Below are 13,337 nucleotides of genomic sequence, written 5' to 3'. Positions count from 1 at the left end.
AGAGCAGCACAATCCCCCCAAAATCATCCCCCTTGGGAAACAAGGGGAGCCTGGAGGCAGGGGCCTGGCTGCCGACACCCAGGACGGGGCTGTTCCACAAAAGGGTTGGAAAAATTGGAATTGTTGCCCGCGCGAATCGATGGAACTGTGTCACCGTCTCCCGCTGCGCCGGGCTGGGCAGGGCAGGGCGGCCCTGCCTGTTCTGCACTGCACTGTTGTTGTTGTTGTTATGATTGTATTTTAATTTAAGTTATTAATTATTGTTACTATTTTGTCATACATTTCCAAGCCGAAGCCGTCCCAGCCCCAGCGGACGCACCAACCCCGGCACACGGCACAGCCTGTCCCGCTCCGCCCGCCCGCATCTCCCCGAGCACAGCGGAGGAAAACCGGGAACACCCCTCCCCAGCGCCAAGGATCTGCACGGGGAGCTGATGGAGAAGACGTTCCGGGTCGCTGTTCCACAGGGAGAATCCCCAGTGGGCCCCATCCCGCCGGGATTGGGGAGCGGCGGGGGCAGGGGCCGTGCCCCCACGGCACCCACCGCGTCCCACCCCGCTGCCCCACCCCACCGTGGGTGCTGCCTGAGGACCTCGGCTCCCCACTGGTACCCTCCTGCTCTTTCCTCTTCCCGGCTTTCATAGGATCATGGAATGGTTTGGGCTGGAAGGGCCCCTAAACCCACACGTTCCACCGGCCCAGGCGGATCCGAGCCCCGTCCAGCCTGGCCTTGACCCTTTGCCGGACCCTCCGGGGGGGTGTTGCCCGTCGGGGGGTCCCTACAGACCCCCCCACCCCCAAACCAGCCGATCCTCGGGCTCGGGACAAAGGGGTGGGGGAGAACCGTCCCCCCGGAGCAGCGCAGCGTCCCCCCAGCCCTCCCCCGAACTCCGATCCCCCCGCGGGGTTGGGGACCGCGGCCACCGGGGGAGCCCCCGAGCCTCACCTGGGTCTCGGAGAGGTTGAGCTGCCGCGCTAACTCCGTCCTCTCCCTGCCCACCACGTACTGGCAGCGCTGGAACTCCAGCTCCAGGCGGTAGAGCTGCTCCGCCGTGAAGGACGTGCGGGTCCGCTTGGGCCGGTCCAGGTCCAGCCCCTTGGGCAGCACGATCTCCCGGATCGTCCCTTTGGCATCTGCGGGGGAGGGGGGGGAGCGGGAAAAGCCGTCAGGAAAAAAAACATCTCCGGGGACTGGTGGAACCGGTCCAGAAAGCCCAGTTGTCGGGGCAGGAAAAGTTAATTAAATCGAATTAAAGACCGGCTGCACCACCAGCCCTGCATCACCTCCCCGGTGCCGCCCCGAGGGTCGGGGCTGGATGCAGAATATCCATGAAAATCCCACGAGCTGGAGCTAAACGGGCACCATCCCACAGTTTGGTTCTCCCCTCTGGCACCAAACGCCGTAAGTTTATAAATACCCAGGGAGCGGCAACAAATCTCCATAAATTATGGGGTTTTTTTTTTAAAGACATAAATAGAAACCATAAAGTTTTTCAGGAAAACAGAACGTTTCATTCCGGAAATAACAGTTGGGAAAACCAGGAGCAAAAAGCAGATTTATACCAAGGAAGAATTAGATAGAATGAAAGGTTTGTTTAATTAAAAATATATATTTTGGTTTTTTTTTTTTTTGTCCTTCCTTGGGAATAATGGAAAAATTTACCTCTGTTACAATTCCCTTCTCTCCAGAATTATTCTCGCTGAAGGAATATTTCCTGGGAAAGCAGCAGCTCCCATTTTGGGGCAGTTTTATATTAAGGGACCGGTTTGGGAAGTGCTGTGGCCCTGACCTGTTCCAGCAGCCAATTTTACGAGGTTGGGAAAGGCTGAGACTATCCAGGGAAACCAAAGCCGGAGGGTTTAACTCCCACGTCGGCTCCGTCCACGCCGTGGGTCGTGGCTCGTGGCCACTCCGAAGGAGCCGCCGTGGCTTCGATTCCCACTGGCAAAGGAGCAGCTCTCCCAAAAACCCCCGGAGCCCCCCGAGTGCCGGGACCTGTCCCAGCCCTCTGTGCTGTGCCGTGGCACTGCTGGTGCTCCCAACGTGGCACCAGGAATTAAAAGGAGCCTTGGAAATCACCCACCAGGTCCTGCCAGACCCCAAACCCCCCGTGCTCCTCGTGCTGACCCTCCCCGAGCTCCAGTAACACCAGTGGCAAACTGGTTTGGGTGAGCCCTGGCCACAGAGCTCCCTGTTCCTGCCCCGTGGCTTTCCCAGAGGGTTAAAAACTGCTCCAGGGAAGCAGCCCCGTGCCAGGCCCTGATTTTGGGGTGCTGGTTCCCAAGGTCAGAGGGTCCCCAGCAGCCCTGGCTGGAGGGCACCGGCTTTCCCTCCCTCTGGCTGACTCAGACGGGAAGGGATTAGAAAAGTGCTGGGGTAGGGAGGGGGAAAATAGCCAGGAGAAGGCTGGGAAAGGGTGACGGAGACGGGATGGGGACGGCAGAGCTTGGGTGGGGATGGTGGAGCTGGAATGGGAATGGTGGAACTGGAATGGGGATGGAAGAGCTGGGATAGGGATGGAAGAGCTGGGGTGGGGATGGTGGAGCTGGAATGGGAATGGTGGAGCTGGAATGGGAATGGTGGAGCTGGAATGGCGATGGCGGAGCTGGAATGGGAATGGTGGAGCTGGGATAGGGACAGCAGAGCTGGGATGGGGATGGAAGAGCTGGGGTGGGGATGGTGGAGCTGGAATGGGGATGGAAGAGCTGGGATGGGAATGGTGGAGCTGGAATGGGAATGGTGGAGCTGGAATGGGAATGGTGGAGCTGGGATGGGAATGGTGGAGCTGGGATGGGGACGGCAGAGCTGGGATGGGAATGGAAGAGCTGGGATGGGGATGGAAGAGCTGGGGTGGGAAAGGTGGAGCTGGAATGGGGATGGTGGAGCTGGAATGGGAATGGTGGATCTGGCGTGGGGATGGTGGGAGTGGGGAGCAGGCACAGATTTGGGAGGTTTGGGAGAGGGACCCCACTCCCAAAGCCGGTTTCCCAACACATGGCAGAGGTGCCATCCCGGCAGGGCCGCGCTGGCTCCGGGCGGCACCGAAGGAGTTACCGGGGCCTGGGGACAACCAGGGTGGGAGAGGGTCTGGTGGGACCAGACCCACACCCCACACCCCACACCCCACAGCCCACGGGTGGGCACGGGGCTGCGGGAAAGGAAACGGGTTGTGGGCGGATCGGCGGCTTTTCCGGTGGGATGGGGACGCCGGCCCGGGAACCATTTTGTGAGGGGAGAGCGGCGGCAGAGACGATGCCCAGACCACGTCCGCACGCCCGTGCCCATGCCCGTGCCCACGCCGGCCCCGCGGCACAACAACAGCCGGGGCTGGTGGCTCGGAGCCGCAGCTGCAGCTCTGCCCTCCGCCCTCGCCGCGCCGGCATCGCTCGGGCATTATTTATTGTCATCCCCCCGGCAGCTGGGCCGCGAGTGGGGGAGCAGCACCGGGGGGAAGGGAGGGAAGGGGCACAGCCCACGGTGCCAGCTCGGCAGAGGAGAGGCAAAGCCCTCGTCCCCAAAACCCTCGCCCCCAAAACCTGCCGGGCACCACAGACCTTCCCCGCTGCGGGTTTTGGGGGCCCACGGCCGTCCCCCCGTGCCAGGAAGGGCACAGCACCACCCTGCCTGCGGGACCCCCTCTGCAGAGCCTTCCCCCATCAGCTGCCGGATCCCAGACCCCCAACACCCGCCAGGTCCTGCCGTGGCTGCCCGGGGGGTTCCCGCAGCCCCCGGCCTCGCCAGCGGGGCCCTGGTGGCACATCCTGTTCTTGGGGACCGGGATACCCTGATGGCAGCGGATCCGGGACAAGGCCTGGGACTGAAATCCCCCAAAAGAGCCCAGGACACCCGTGTGCACAGGGCACACCTCTGCCTGGCACAGGGACACCCCATGCACACCCATGTCCACAGGGGCACTTCTGCCTGGCACAGGGCCATGCCACACACCCCCATATCCACAGGGACACCTCTCTCTGGCACAGGGACACCTCTCCTTGGCACAGGGACACCTCTCCTTGGCACAGGGACATCCCACACACCCTGCTGTGCACGAGGGTTTCTACATCAACGCAGCTGCCAGGACATTTTGGGGCCCCCCCTTGCCCTGTCAGCTCCCCAACACGTCTCCCCAATCCCTCTCCGTGCCATGGGGTGGCCCTGGTGGCACCTCGGGACAGGCTGAGGGGCACAGGAACCTGCAGCCCTTCTCAGTGCATCCCAAACTCCACCGGGGTCCCCCCACGTGCTCTGCGACCCCCGGGCCCAGCCCCGGGGCAGCCCCGGGAGGTGACCGGGAGGAAGGGGGGAACACCCCTGGATGTGCCCCCACCCCGCCCCGCCGCCCCCGGGACTGCAGCGGCCACGCTGGCAGCGGGACCGGCCCCGGGGCTGCCCGGCTCCCTCCGCCACCGAGCCCTTCTCCCGGTTATCCCCGGGAAAAACGACCCGCAGGCGGCCGGGAGTCACCGGCCCGACGAGACGGGCACGGCCGGGGGGCGAAGCGGCCCCGTCCCGCGCGGCCGGTCCCCGGTACCGAGCTGTGCCAGGCAGCGGACCGAGACCCCGAGAGAGCCCCGCCGGAGCGGGGGGCTGCCCAGGACCCCCGTCCTCACCGAAGGCACCGCGGGCGAACCCCGGGGCTGGAGCGGGGTCGCGGCAGCTCCGCCGCAGCCGCCCCGCACCGGGGCCGGGACCGGCGGGGGCGATGCGGCCCCGTCCCCGGGGCTGGTGGCGAGGGCGGAATTAAAAATATTGAAGATTACAGCTTAAAAATATAAAAATAAGCATTTTAACCTCCCACTTCGCATAGAACCGACCTGGAGCTCTGCCCGGGCCTGGCCGGTGCTCGGCCCCGACCCTGCCCGGCTGCGGGACCCCGGCCGGGGGCGGGCGGGGAACGGCGGGCCCGTGGCCCCGCACACCCGCTGTCCCCGCCGCGTCCCCCCCGCTTCATTTCGGCTCCGTTCCCGGTTATTTGCGGCGATTCTCCCCGCCACCATTTTGTCCGCACCGTGGCGGCTGCAGCAAGATGGTGAGACTGGGCTCTCCCGGGTGAGGGTCCCCGGGGCCGGGGGCAGCGGGGACCCTGCCCCGGGCCTGGGCACCGACCCCCGCCCCGCTCCCAGCCCCGGGACCGTCGGGAGGGCCTGGGTAGGACTGAAACCGGCGGAGGAGAGGCCTGACCCCGGCCTGACCCCGGCGGGAACGGCGGCGGCCCCGCTCGGCGACCCCCGGGACGGGGGGATACCCCGGGCGGGACCCCCGGGCTCACCCCCGAGCGCTGCCCGCTGCCCCGCCGCGGTGCCCGGGGAGGGCTCGGAGGGCTCGGACTGCGGCAGCCGGGCTGTCGGCGAAAGGCGCCCATCGCCACAGCCGGGAAGAGGCTGCGGGGAGCGGCGGGGCCGTTTGCCGGGATGCCCGGCCCGGGATGGCGATCGAACGGGGACTCGGCTCCGGTCCCCGCCGCCCCCCAGGCGGTGAGGAGGCAATTCACGGCCGCGGCTCCGGTCCCCGCCGCCCTGCCCGAGCGCTGGGCTGGGGACCGGGAGGCCTCAGCCCTGATCGCCGGGCGGCCGCCGAGCTGCTCCGGGCTCCGGGAGCGGGGGAGACGCTGAGCATCCCCGGAGCCGCGGGAGCCCCGAGCCGAGGAGCGCTCGGTCCCTGCCCGCCTGCCGCAGCCGCTCCGAGGCGCCCCAAACTTCTCGGGGTTCGCCACGAGCCAAGCTGGCCCCGGCGAGCCCCGGGCCGGCGGGGACCGAGCGCGGGCGGCGGGGCGGGATCCGGGATGCGGGACGCGGCGTCTCCGGGTCCCGCCGTGCCCCAGCCCCGGTCGAGCCGGGGATATTATAAAGGGGAAAAAAAAATACCCCCCCCTCGCCCGCCGCCGCTCCGTGACGCTTTTCTCCTGCGACATCGCTTCAAACGCGATGCTGTCCCCCCTCTCCCGCCGCCCGCGCGTCCCCGCGGGGCTCAGCCGGCCCGGGGGTCCGTGACCCCGCGCCCGTTCCCCCGGACCCCGCCGGGCACGCACGGCCCCGCTCGGAGCCCGCTCCCGGCGGAGCAGGGCTGGGGCAGCGGGCCCGGTCCGTGCGGCACGGAGCGGAGCCACGGGAAGCGGCGGGGCCGAGAGATCGGAGCACGCAGCCGGGCAGCGCCCGGGATGCGCTGGAAGCGGTGCCGGGGATTCCCCGTCCTCGGAACGGGAACTCCCGGAGGGGGAAGCGGGGAGCGGGGGCCGGGAGCGGGGACCCTGCCCGTACCTCGCACCAGGATGCGGCGGCAGTAATCCGCCTCGCCGGTCCCCGACGGGCTCTCGGTGTCCGGGGCGCACTCCTTGGAGGAGCCGGGGCTGACCGCCGACGTTCCGGGGATGTCCTTGAAGCCGCCGCCGCCTCCGCCGCCGCCGCGCAGGGCGCTCTCCAGCTCCGCCCGGGTCGGCGCCTTCTCCCGGGCCCGCCCGGTGGCCGCGGGCTCGGCCAGCAGCACGGGGCTCCCGCCGGGCTCGGCCCCTCCATCGCTCATCCCTGCGGGCGCCGCGGCGGGATCAAACATCAGGAGGGAGAGAGAGAGACGGGGAGAGGGAGACAGGAGGCAAGACTAGGCGGGGGGGGGTGGGAGGGAGCCCCCCCCGCCCCCCCTCCCTCCCCAGACCCCTTCCCCTCCCCGCCCCTCCCCGGCCCCCCCGGGGCTCGGCGCCCCAGCTCACCCCCATGGCCGGGGACCGCCGGGGGCCGTCACCTCCCGCCTCTCGCCCGCTCCCACCCGGGGGGACGGCATTTAAAGCGCGCCCCCCTCCCCGCTCCACCGGCCGGGGGTGGTACCGCGGTGGGGAGGGTGGGGGGGGACCCATCGGGGCGTCCCGAGAGGGTGCGAGGGGGGGAAAAAAAGGAGTTTAAAACTTTGACAGGCGGCTGAGCCCCCCCCGCGCCCCCTCCCCAGCTCCACCTCCCGCGGCACCTCGCTCCGGGCAAACTTCAGCCGCTCCGGCCGCAGCCGCTGCCCTTCCATGGGGCGCCGGTCCCGGTGCGGGTCCCGGTCCCGATGCCGGTCCCGGCGGGAGCGGGTGACGGAGCCGCCAGTGCCCGGGCTCGCCGCGCCGCGCTGGGATTCGCGTGCGGGGAAATCAATACCGGGAGATGGGGGGATGATTTTAGGGGGAGTGGGGGGCGGGAGGGGAAGGGGAGGCCGAGGGGAGGGAGCTGCGGAGGAAGCGGCCGGGGGTGGGACCGGGGAAGAAGCCGGGTCCTTATTCCTCCGGCCCGGCCCTCCCCCGCCGCCGCGCTCGGCTGCGCATCCCCGGCCGCCGCCGGAGCCGGGAGCGGGGAGCGGGCGGCAGAGCCCCCGCCGCGCAGGGGAGCGGCCGGGGGGAGGAAAGGGCCGCTTTTAAATTAACGGCCCGGTACAGACGCAATTTCCTGCTCTCCCGTGCCGTGACACCGATTGGTAAACAAAGAGCCCCGGCAGCGGCGGCCGCCCGGCCCCGGCTCCGGCCCCGGCAGCGGCGGCGGTGCCGCCTTCCCGCGGGGCTCACCCACGGGAACCCCCCGGGCCGGGGAAGGGCCAACCGAGGTGGAAACGAATAAAAAATACCCCCCTTCGCTCTGCCCCTCCCCGGGCCGGGCGGGGGCTCGGGGGGCTCCTTTTCCTCTCCCCCGCGGTGCCCCGCAGCCCGGCGGTCCAAAGAGCGCCCGCTGCTACCGCAATTACGCCACCGCCTCCCCGGGATGGGGCCGCGGGGGAGCCCCGAAATCCCCGTTAAGCGGCACGGCCGCTCCCGGCAGCGGCGGCGACACCGGCACCGGGACCGAGGGAGGCGGCTCTCGGTGTCCAGCTGGGGCTGACGGACTCCGGGGGGTGTCCCGGGCAGTCCCCCGACTCGGGGGGGGCCGTTCCGCCTCTCTCTGCAACGGGGCAAAACCCGGCGGAAAAGCGGCGGCGACACGTCCCCGGAGCGGGCGGGGGCGGCCTCCCCATTCCCCGTTACCCCCCCGGACCCCCCTCAAATAGAAACCGTTGCAATACTGGCGGATTAAAAAGCAATAAATTAACCGTTAACCCAAGCGCACCTGAGAATTCGCACCCCCCCCGACACCCGCCCGAGCCCCGCCGCTCCCGCAGCCCGGCACCGGGCACTGCCCGGGGTGGGGGGACCCGCCGGGGTCTGAGCCCGGCCCGGTGCACCGGGAAGGAGCCCGGCCGAGGCGGGAAGCGCCCGGGAGCTCAAGGCCTTGTGCTGGCGTGGTACCCGAGGGTCCGTGTCTGCGGCGGCCTGTGCCCGTCCCTGGAATGGCCGAACCAGCGCGGAGCGGGGAAAAACAGAGTGGGGGCAAAAATAAAACAAAAGGGAAAAATAAAGTCACGGGAATAAAGGAAGTAAAAGGAAAGGAATGGAATAAAAGGGAGAAAAAAGGAAAGAAAACAAACGAAAAAGGCCGAGCGGGGAGCCGGGCCGCGGAGGACGGGCCCCGCCGAGGGCCGGTGGCCCCGGCCCGCACCCCCGGCTCTGCGGGGCCCGGAGGGGCAAGAAGGGGGCGGCGGGACGGGGCCGCCGGTAAGGGGTAGGTTCTGGCGGCCGTAGCTGGTTCCCCGCTCCCGGTTCCCCGCTCCCTGCTCCCCGTTCCCGGTTCCCGCTGCCGGGGCTGCGGCAAAGGCGGGCCGGGCTCCGCTCTGCCCCGCCACCGGGCCCGGGGGTGGATGTGACACCGGCAAAGGGTTCTGAACGAAAACCAGGAAAAATAACCCAACCCCACCCCACCCTGCGGCCCCAACCCCCCCGGACCGTGCAGAGGCGATGCCCGGCGGTCACGCGTGGGGAGGCCTGCGGGCCGGTCCCGCCGGGAAGAGGGGCACAGCCGCCGACCGGGAGCTGCCGGAACGAAATATCCTCCCTCCGCCGAGCTCCGGCCCCGAGCGGCGGCCGAGGCCGCGGTACGACCGGGAGAGAAGCGGCCCCGCCGCCCGCTCGGCCCCCGGTGCCCGCTCGGCCCCCGCCGCCCGCTCGGCCCCCGCCGCCTCCGCGCGGATCCCGCTCCCTTCCTGCTATTTTTTCCCGTTATCCCTGCGATTAACGTTAACAACGACGGGAAGGGATTTGCTCGGGGGGAAGTGGAAGCGGGGAAAGGGAAATGCCGGGTGCGGGCCGTCTCCGCCGCTCCCGGGAAGGGGAGGCGAGGGGATCCGCTCTGCTCCGCGGGCTGAGAGCGGAGCCGGGTCCTCAGAAAAAAAATAATAACACTAATAATAATAACAATAATAATTTTTAAAATGCCCTTTTTATTGTATCATTATTGCTGTTGTTGGGTTTGTTTCGGTGGTGTTGTTACCGCTGTTGTTGTTGTAATTAGTGTTAACATTAGTGGTATTAATGTCACTAGTAGTGTTCCTATTATTTGTAGTATTACCGCTGGTATCAGTACGATTGGTGTTAGTACGATTGGTATTAGTGCTATCGATATTAGAGCTATTAGCGCTATTTATTGATATTATTATTATTATTATCGGTATCCCTATTTTTTCTCGCTCCCGGGGCAGTGCCGAGCAGACCCAGCCCAGGGAAGCCCGGCCCGGGGTGGGAGCGGCCGTGCTCTCCCGGAGCATCCCCGTTCCCAGCGCTCCGGCCCCGCCGCCGGCCCTGCCGAGCCCCCGCATCCCTCTCGAGCCGCCGCCCCGCTCCATCTCCCCCCTTCCCGCCGCTCCGGGGGCGGCCATGGAGCGAAAAAACACAAAATTCCTTTATTTTCCTGTTTTGCAGCCTGATCCGCCGCCCGGAGCGCCCCGGGTCCGCACCCCGGTGCTCCCGATCCCGCCGGAGATGGAGGTAAGGCCAGGCCGGCGGGTGCCTGCCCGGCTCGGTGGGCTCGGCTCGGGGGGCTCGGCTCGGTGGGCCCGGCTCGGTGGGCCCGGCTCGGCTCGGGGGGCTCGGCTCGGTGGGCCCGGCTCGGCTCGGGGGGCTCGGCTCGGTGGGCCCGGCTCGGTGGGCCCTGCTCGGCTCGGGGGGCTCGGCTCGGTGGGCTCGGCTCGGTGGGCTCGGCTCGACCCGGGCCCGGCTGCGGGGGGTGCGGTGTCCGCCGGGAGCGGAGCCGGGGCTTCCCCAGACCCCGAACCGGCCGCCCCCGGTGAGTCCCGGCCCGCTGGGCTCACACCAAGCGCGGCTCGGGGGGCACCGGGGGGGACCCTCCTTCTCCTCCTGCTCCTTCCCTTCCCCGCGAAGGAGCGGCTGCCCCGGCAGACCCCCGGCCCGGCCCGGTGCTCCCCGGTGGGGGCCCCGCCGAGGGTCCTCGGGGCCGGAGCAGCGAGGACCCGGGCCGGGAGAGCGCGGCGAGCCCGGTGACGGTGCGGGGCCTCGGCGGGCACGGGGGGACTGCGTGGGAACACGGGGGGACTGCGTGGGAACACGGGGGGACCGTACAGGAACACGGGGGGACCACGTGGGAACACGGGGGGACTGTGCGGTGACACTGGGGGACTGTGTGGAAACACGGGGAGACTGTGTGGAAACACGGGAGGACTGTGTGGGAACACGTGGGGACTGCGTGGGAACACGGGGGGACTTTGTGGTGACAAGGGGGGAATACGAGGAGACAAGGGGGAACCGTACGAAAACACGGAAAAAGGGGGGTGGGGGGGGAAAACCCCACCCCCCCCCCCCAAAAGGGGAAAACCGTGCGAAAACTGGGGGCCTGTGCGGGGGAAAAAAAAAAAAAAAAAAAAACAGGGGAGCTGTGGACGGACACGGGTGAACGTGCGGGGACTCGGGGGAGCCGTGCAGAGACACGGGGGGACTGTGTGTGGACACGGGGGGACAGTGCGGGGACACGGAGGAGCCGAGGGAAAACACGGGGGGACTGTGAGGGAACCCGGGGGGCTGTGTGGGTACACGGGGGGCTGGGTACGGGCACGGGGGGCTGGGTATGGACACGGGGGGACTGTGTGGATACACGGGGGGTTGGGTACGGGCACGGGGGGACTGTGTTAGAACACGGGGGGCTGAGTATGGACACGGGGGGACTGTGTGGGAACACGGGGGGCTGAGTATGGGCACGGGGGGACTGTGTTAGAACACGGGGGGCTGAGTATGGACACGGGGGGACTGTGTGGGAACACGGGGGGCTGGGTATGGACACGGGGGGCTGTGTGGGAACACGGGGGGCTGGGTATTGACGCGGGGGGACTATCCAGGGAGACGAAGGAGCTGAGGGAAAACACGGGGGGACTGTGAGGGAACACGGGGTCCTGTTAAGGGACACGAGGGCTGTGAAGGGACACGGAAGAGCCGAGTGAAAACACGGGGGGACTGTGTGGACCACGGGGGGCTGTGGACGGACACGGGGGGACTGTCCGGGGAGACGAAGGAGCCGAGTGAAAACACGGGGGGACTGTGCGGGGACACGGGAAAGCCTTCCCAAAACACGGGGGACTGTGGACGGACACGGGTAACCGTGCACGGACACGAGGGAGTCGCGCAAAAACACGGGGCACGGACGTGGGGGGGCGTACGGTGACACGGAGGGACCGGGCACGGGACGGGAGAGCCGCGAAAACACGAGGGGACCGCGTAAGGACACGGGGAAACGTGCAAGACCGCGGGGGGACTGTGCGGGGACACGGGGGAAATGTCCACGAGTGCGGTGGAACTGTGCCCACCCCAGTGTGAGTGCACACGGACACACGGACACACGGGCACGGGGCAGCCGCCCGTGGGCACGGTGGGACCGGTCCCGGCTCCCTTCCCTCCCGTGGGCGGCTGCTTTGGGGGGGGTTGGTTGTTTTTAGAGCGATCAGGGTGGCCCGCCGGGCTCTCCTCAGGCTGGGCGCGCTCCGCCCGGCCCGGCCCGCCCGGCCCCGCCGCGCCCGCTCTGACAAAACGAAATCAAACGAAATTAAGGGAAATCAAACGAAATCAGAGGGCCCCGGTACCGCAGCCCCCCCCGGCACGGCCGCCCCGACACCCCGCTCATGGCCGAGCCTGCCGGCACCGGGGGGACCCGGCCAGCGCCTCCGCCTCGGGGGTCCCCACCCCAAACGGGGCCGCAGCGGCGGGGCCACCTCCGCGCGTGGGGCGCGGGTCCGGGCACCCCGGATCACTTCTCATTCCTGGGGCCTCCTCCTTCACTATCTCCACTCCTGGGACCCCACTCCTGGGATCCCGCTCCCGGGATCTCCTCCTCTGGCATCCCTGATCCCGGGATCTCCTCCTCTGGCATCTGTGCTCCTGGGATCCCAGTCCTGGAATCCTGCTTCTGGGATCTACTCTGTCACCCCTGCTCCTGGGGGATCCTTCTTCCAGGATCCTACTCCTGGAATTTCCTCCTTTACCACCGTTCCTGGAATCTCCTCCTTTAGCATCCCCACTCCTGGGATTCTGGCATCCTGCTCCCGGGCTCCTCTCGCCCAGCCCCCCGATTTCTGGGCTCCCCTGTCCCTCCTCATCTCTGTGATCCCGGCTCCTGGGGTGTTCCCTTCAGGGGTCCCCGCTCCAGGAATCCTGCTCCGCGCTCCAGGCACTCCCCAGACCCTGCTTTGGGGAATTGGGGTGGGATGCCTTGGGTGTGTCCCCCAACAGCCCCCCAACCGCAGATTCTGTTACCGGCGCCTCTGTTCACCCTCTCCAGGGGCTCACAGGACCCGTGGGGAGGGTGGGGGCTGCGACCCCCCCTGTTCCCGCTGCTGGGTCACTGGTGCCGCCCCTTCGGGGCTGGGGGTCCCCGAGAGGGGACACGAGGAGGACAAAGGGGGCCCCGAGGGACCCCCATAAACCTCCTGTGCTCTCGGGAGGAGCAGTGGGATCCCCACGGCGTTCAGGCAGTGCTGGGGCTGGGGGTGCTCCAGCACCCCCATGGGACAGACCCCCGTGGGTTTTGGGGCGACGGGCAGGGAAGAGGGGAGGGGGTTCCTGGGGGCCGGGCGGGACCCAGCCCACCCTCCCAGCCAGGGGAGGGCAGAGCCCGGGCTTCCTCCTGCTTCCCACGGCACGGGGGGTCTGGCGTGGGCGAGGGAGGGGGTTTGCGAGGGTCGGGGAGCCACCGACCCCTCACCCCGCCGGGCGTGGGTGGGACACCCCCCGCGGGAGCGCAGCCACGGGGGAAAGGGCACCGGTTGTGACAGAGGACGGGGGAGGAGGTGCCCCGGCCCGTGCCCATCCCCGCGCACTCGGGGTCCCGCACGGGGTCCCACCGCAGCCACCAAGCTCTGCTGTCACCAGCTCACGGCCGCCCCCGGATCACCGGGGTGCTGGATCCCCATGGTACCGATGTACCGGATCCCCGTGGTACTGGTGTGCCAGATCCCCGTGGTACCAGGGTACCGGATCCCTGTGGTACCGATGTAACAGATCCCCGTG

General features: G+C 68.4%; 1 protein-coding gene across 2 annotated transcripts; it reads right to left on the bottom strand.

Annotated features, from left to right (window-relative positions):
* Positions 1–590: 590 nt before the first annotated feature.
* On the bottom strand, positions 591–7,289 carry VAX2 (ventral anterior homeobox 2). 2 transcript variants are annotated; one of them, XM_027720989.2, is made up of 3 exons: positions 6,956–7,289; positions 6,259–6,522; positions 591–1,134 (listed from the first exon to the last, which is right to left on the bottom strand). In XM_027720989.2, exons 2-3 carry the CDS (start codon positions 6,518–6,520, stop codon positions 647–649), a joined length of 750 nt encoding a protein of 249 aa, XP_027576790.2. In that variant the 5' UTR covers positions 6,521–6,522; positions 6,956–7,289; the 3' UTR covers positions 591–646. The 2 variants fall into 2 exon arrangements, with proteins under 2 accessions (XP_027576790.2, XP_039234583.1); XM_039378649.1 differs by lacking the exon at positions 6,956–7,289 and having other exon boundaries at positions 6,259–6,565.
* Between the last annotated feature and the right edge of the window lie 6,048 nt (positions 7,290–13,337).

This window comes from Pipra filicauda, unplaced genomic scaffold (assembly GCF_003945595.2).
Source record: "Pipra filicauda isolate LSUMZ 115617 unplaced genomic scaffold, ASM394559v2 scaffold1429_size20973_pilon, whole genome shotgun sequence".
In the NCBI taxonomy this organism is placed as follows: domain Eukaryota; kingdom Metazoa; phylum Chordata; class Aves; order Passeriformes; family Pipridae; genus Pipra; species Pipra filicauda.
The sequence above is the reverse complement of the archived record's forward strand: the minus strand, read 5'-3'. Positions and strand labels throughout refer to the sequence as shown.

What these genes read in the sequence shown, in the direction of transcription:
- VAX2 (XM_039378649.1), bottom strand. Translation starts at nt 6,550, where the DNA reads ATGTTTGATCCCGCCGCGGCGCCCGCAGGGATGAGCGATGGAGGGGCC. An exon ending in CCGCCGCATCCTGGTGCGAG is followed by an intron (nt 1,135 to 6,258) that starts GTACGGGCAGGG and finishes CCTCCCCCGCAG; the next exon opens with ATGCCAAAGGGACGATCCGG.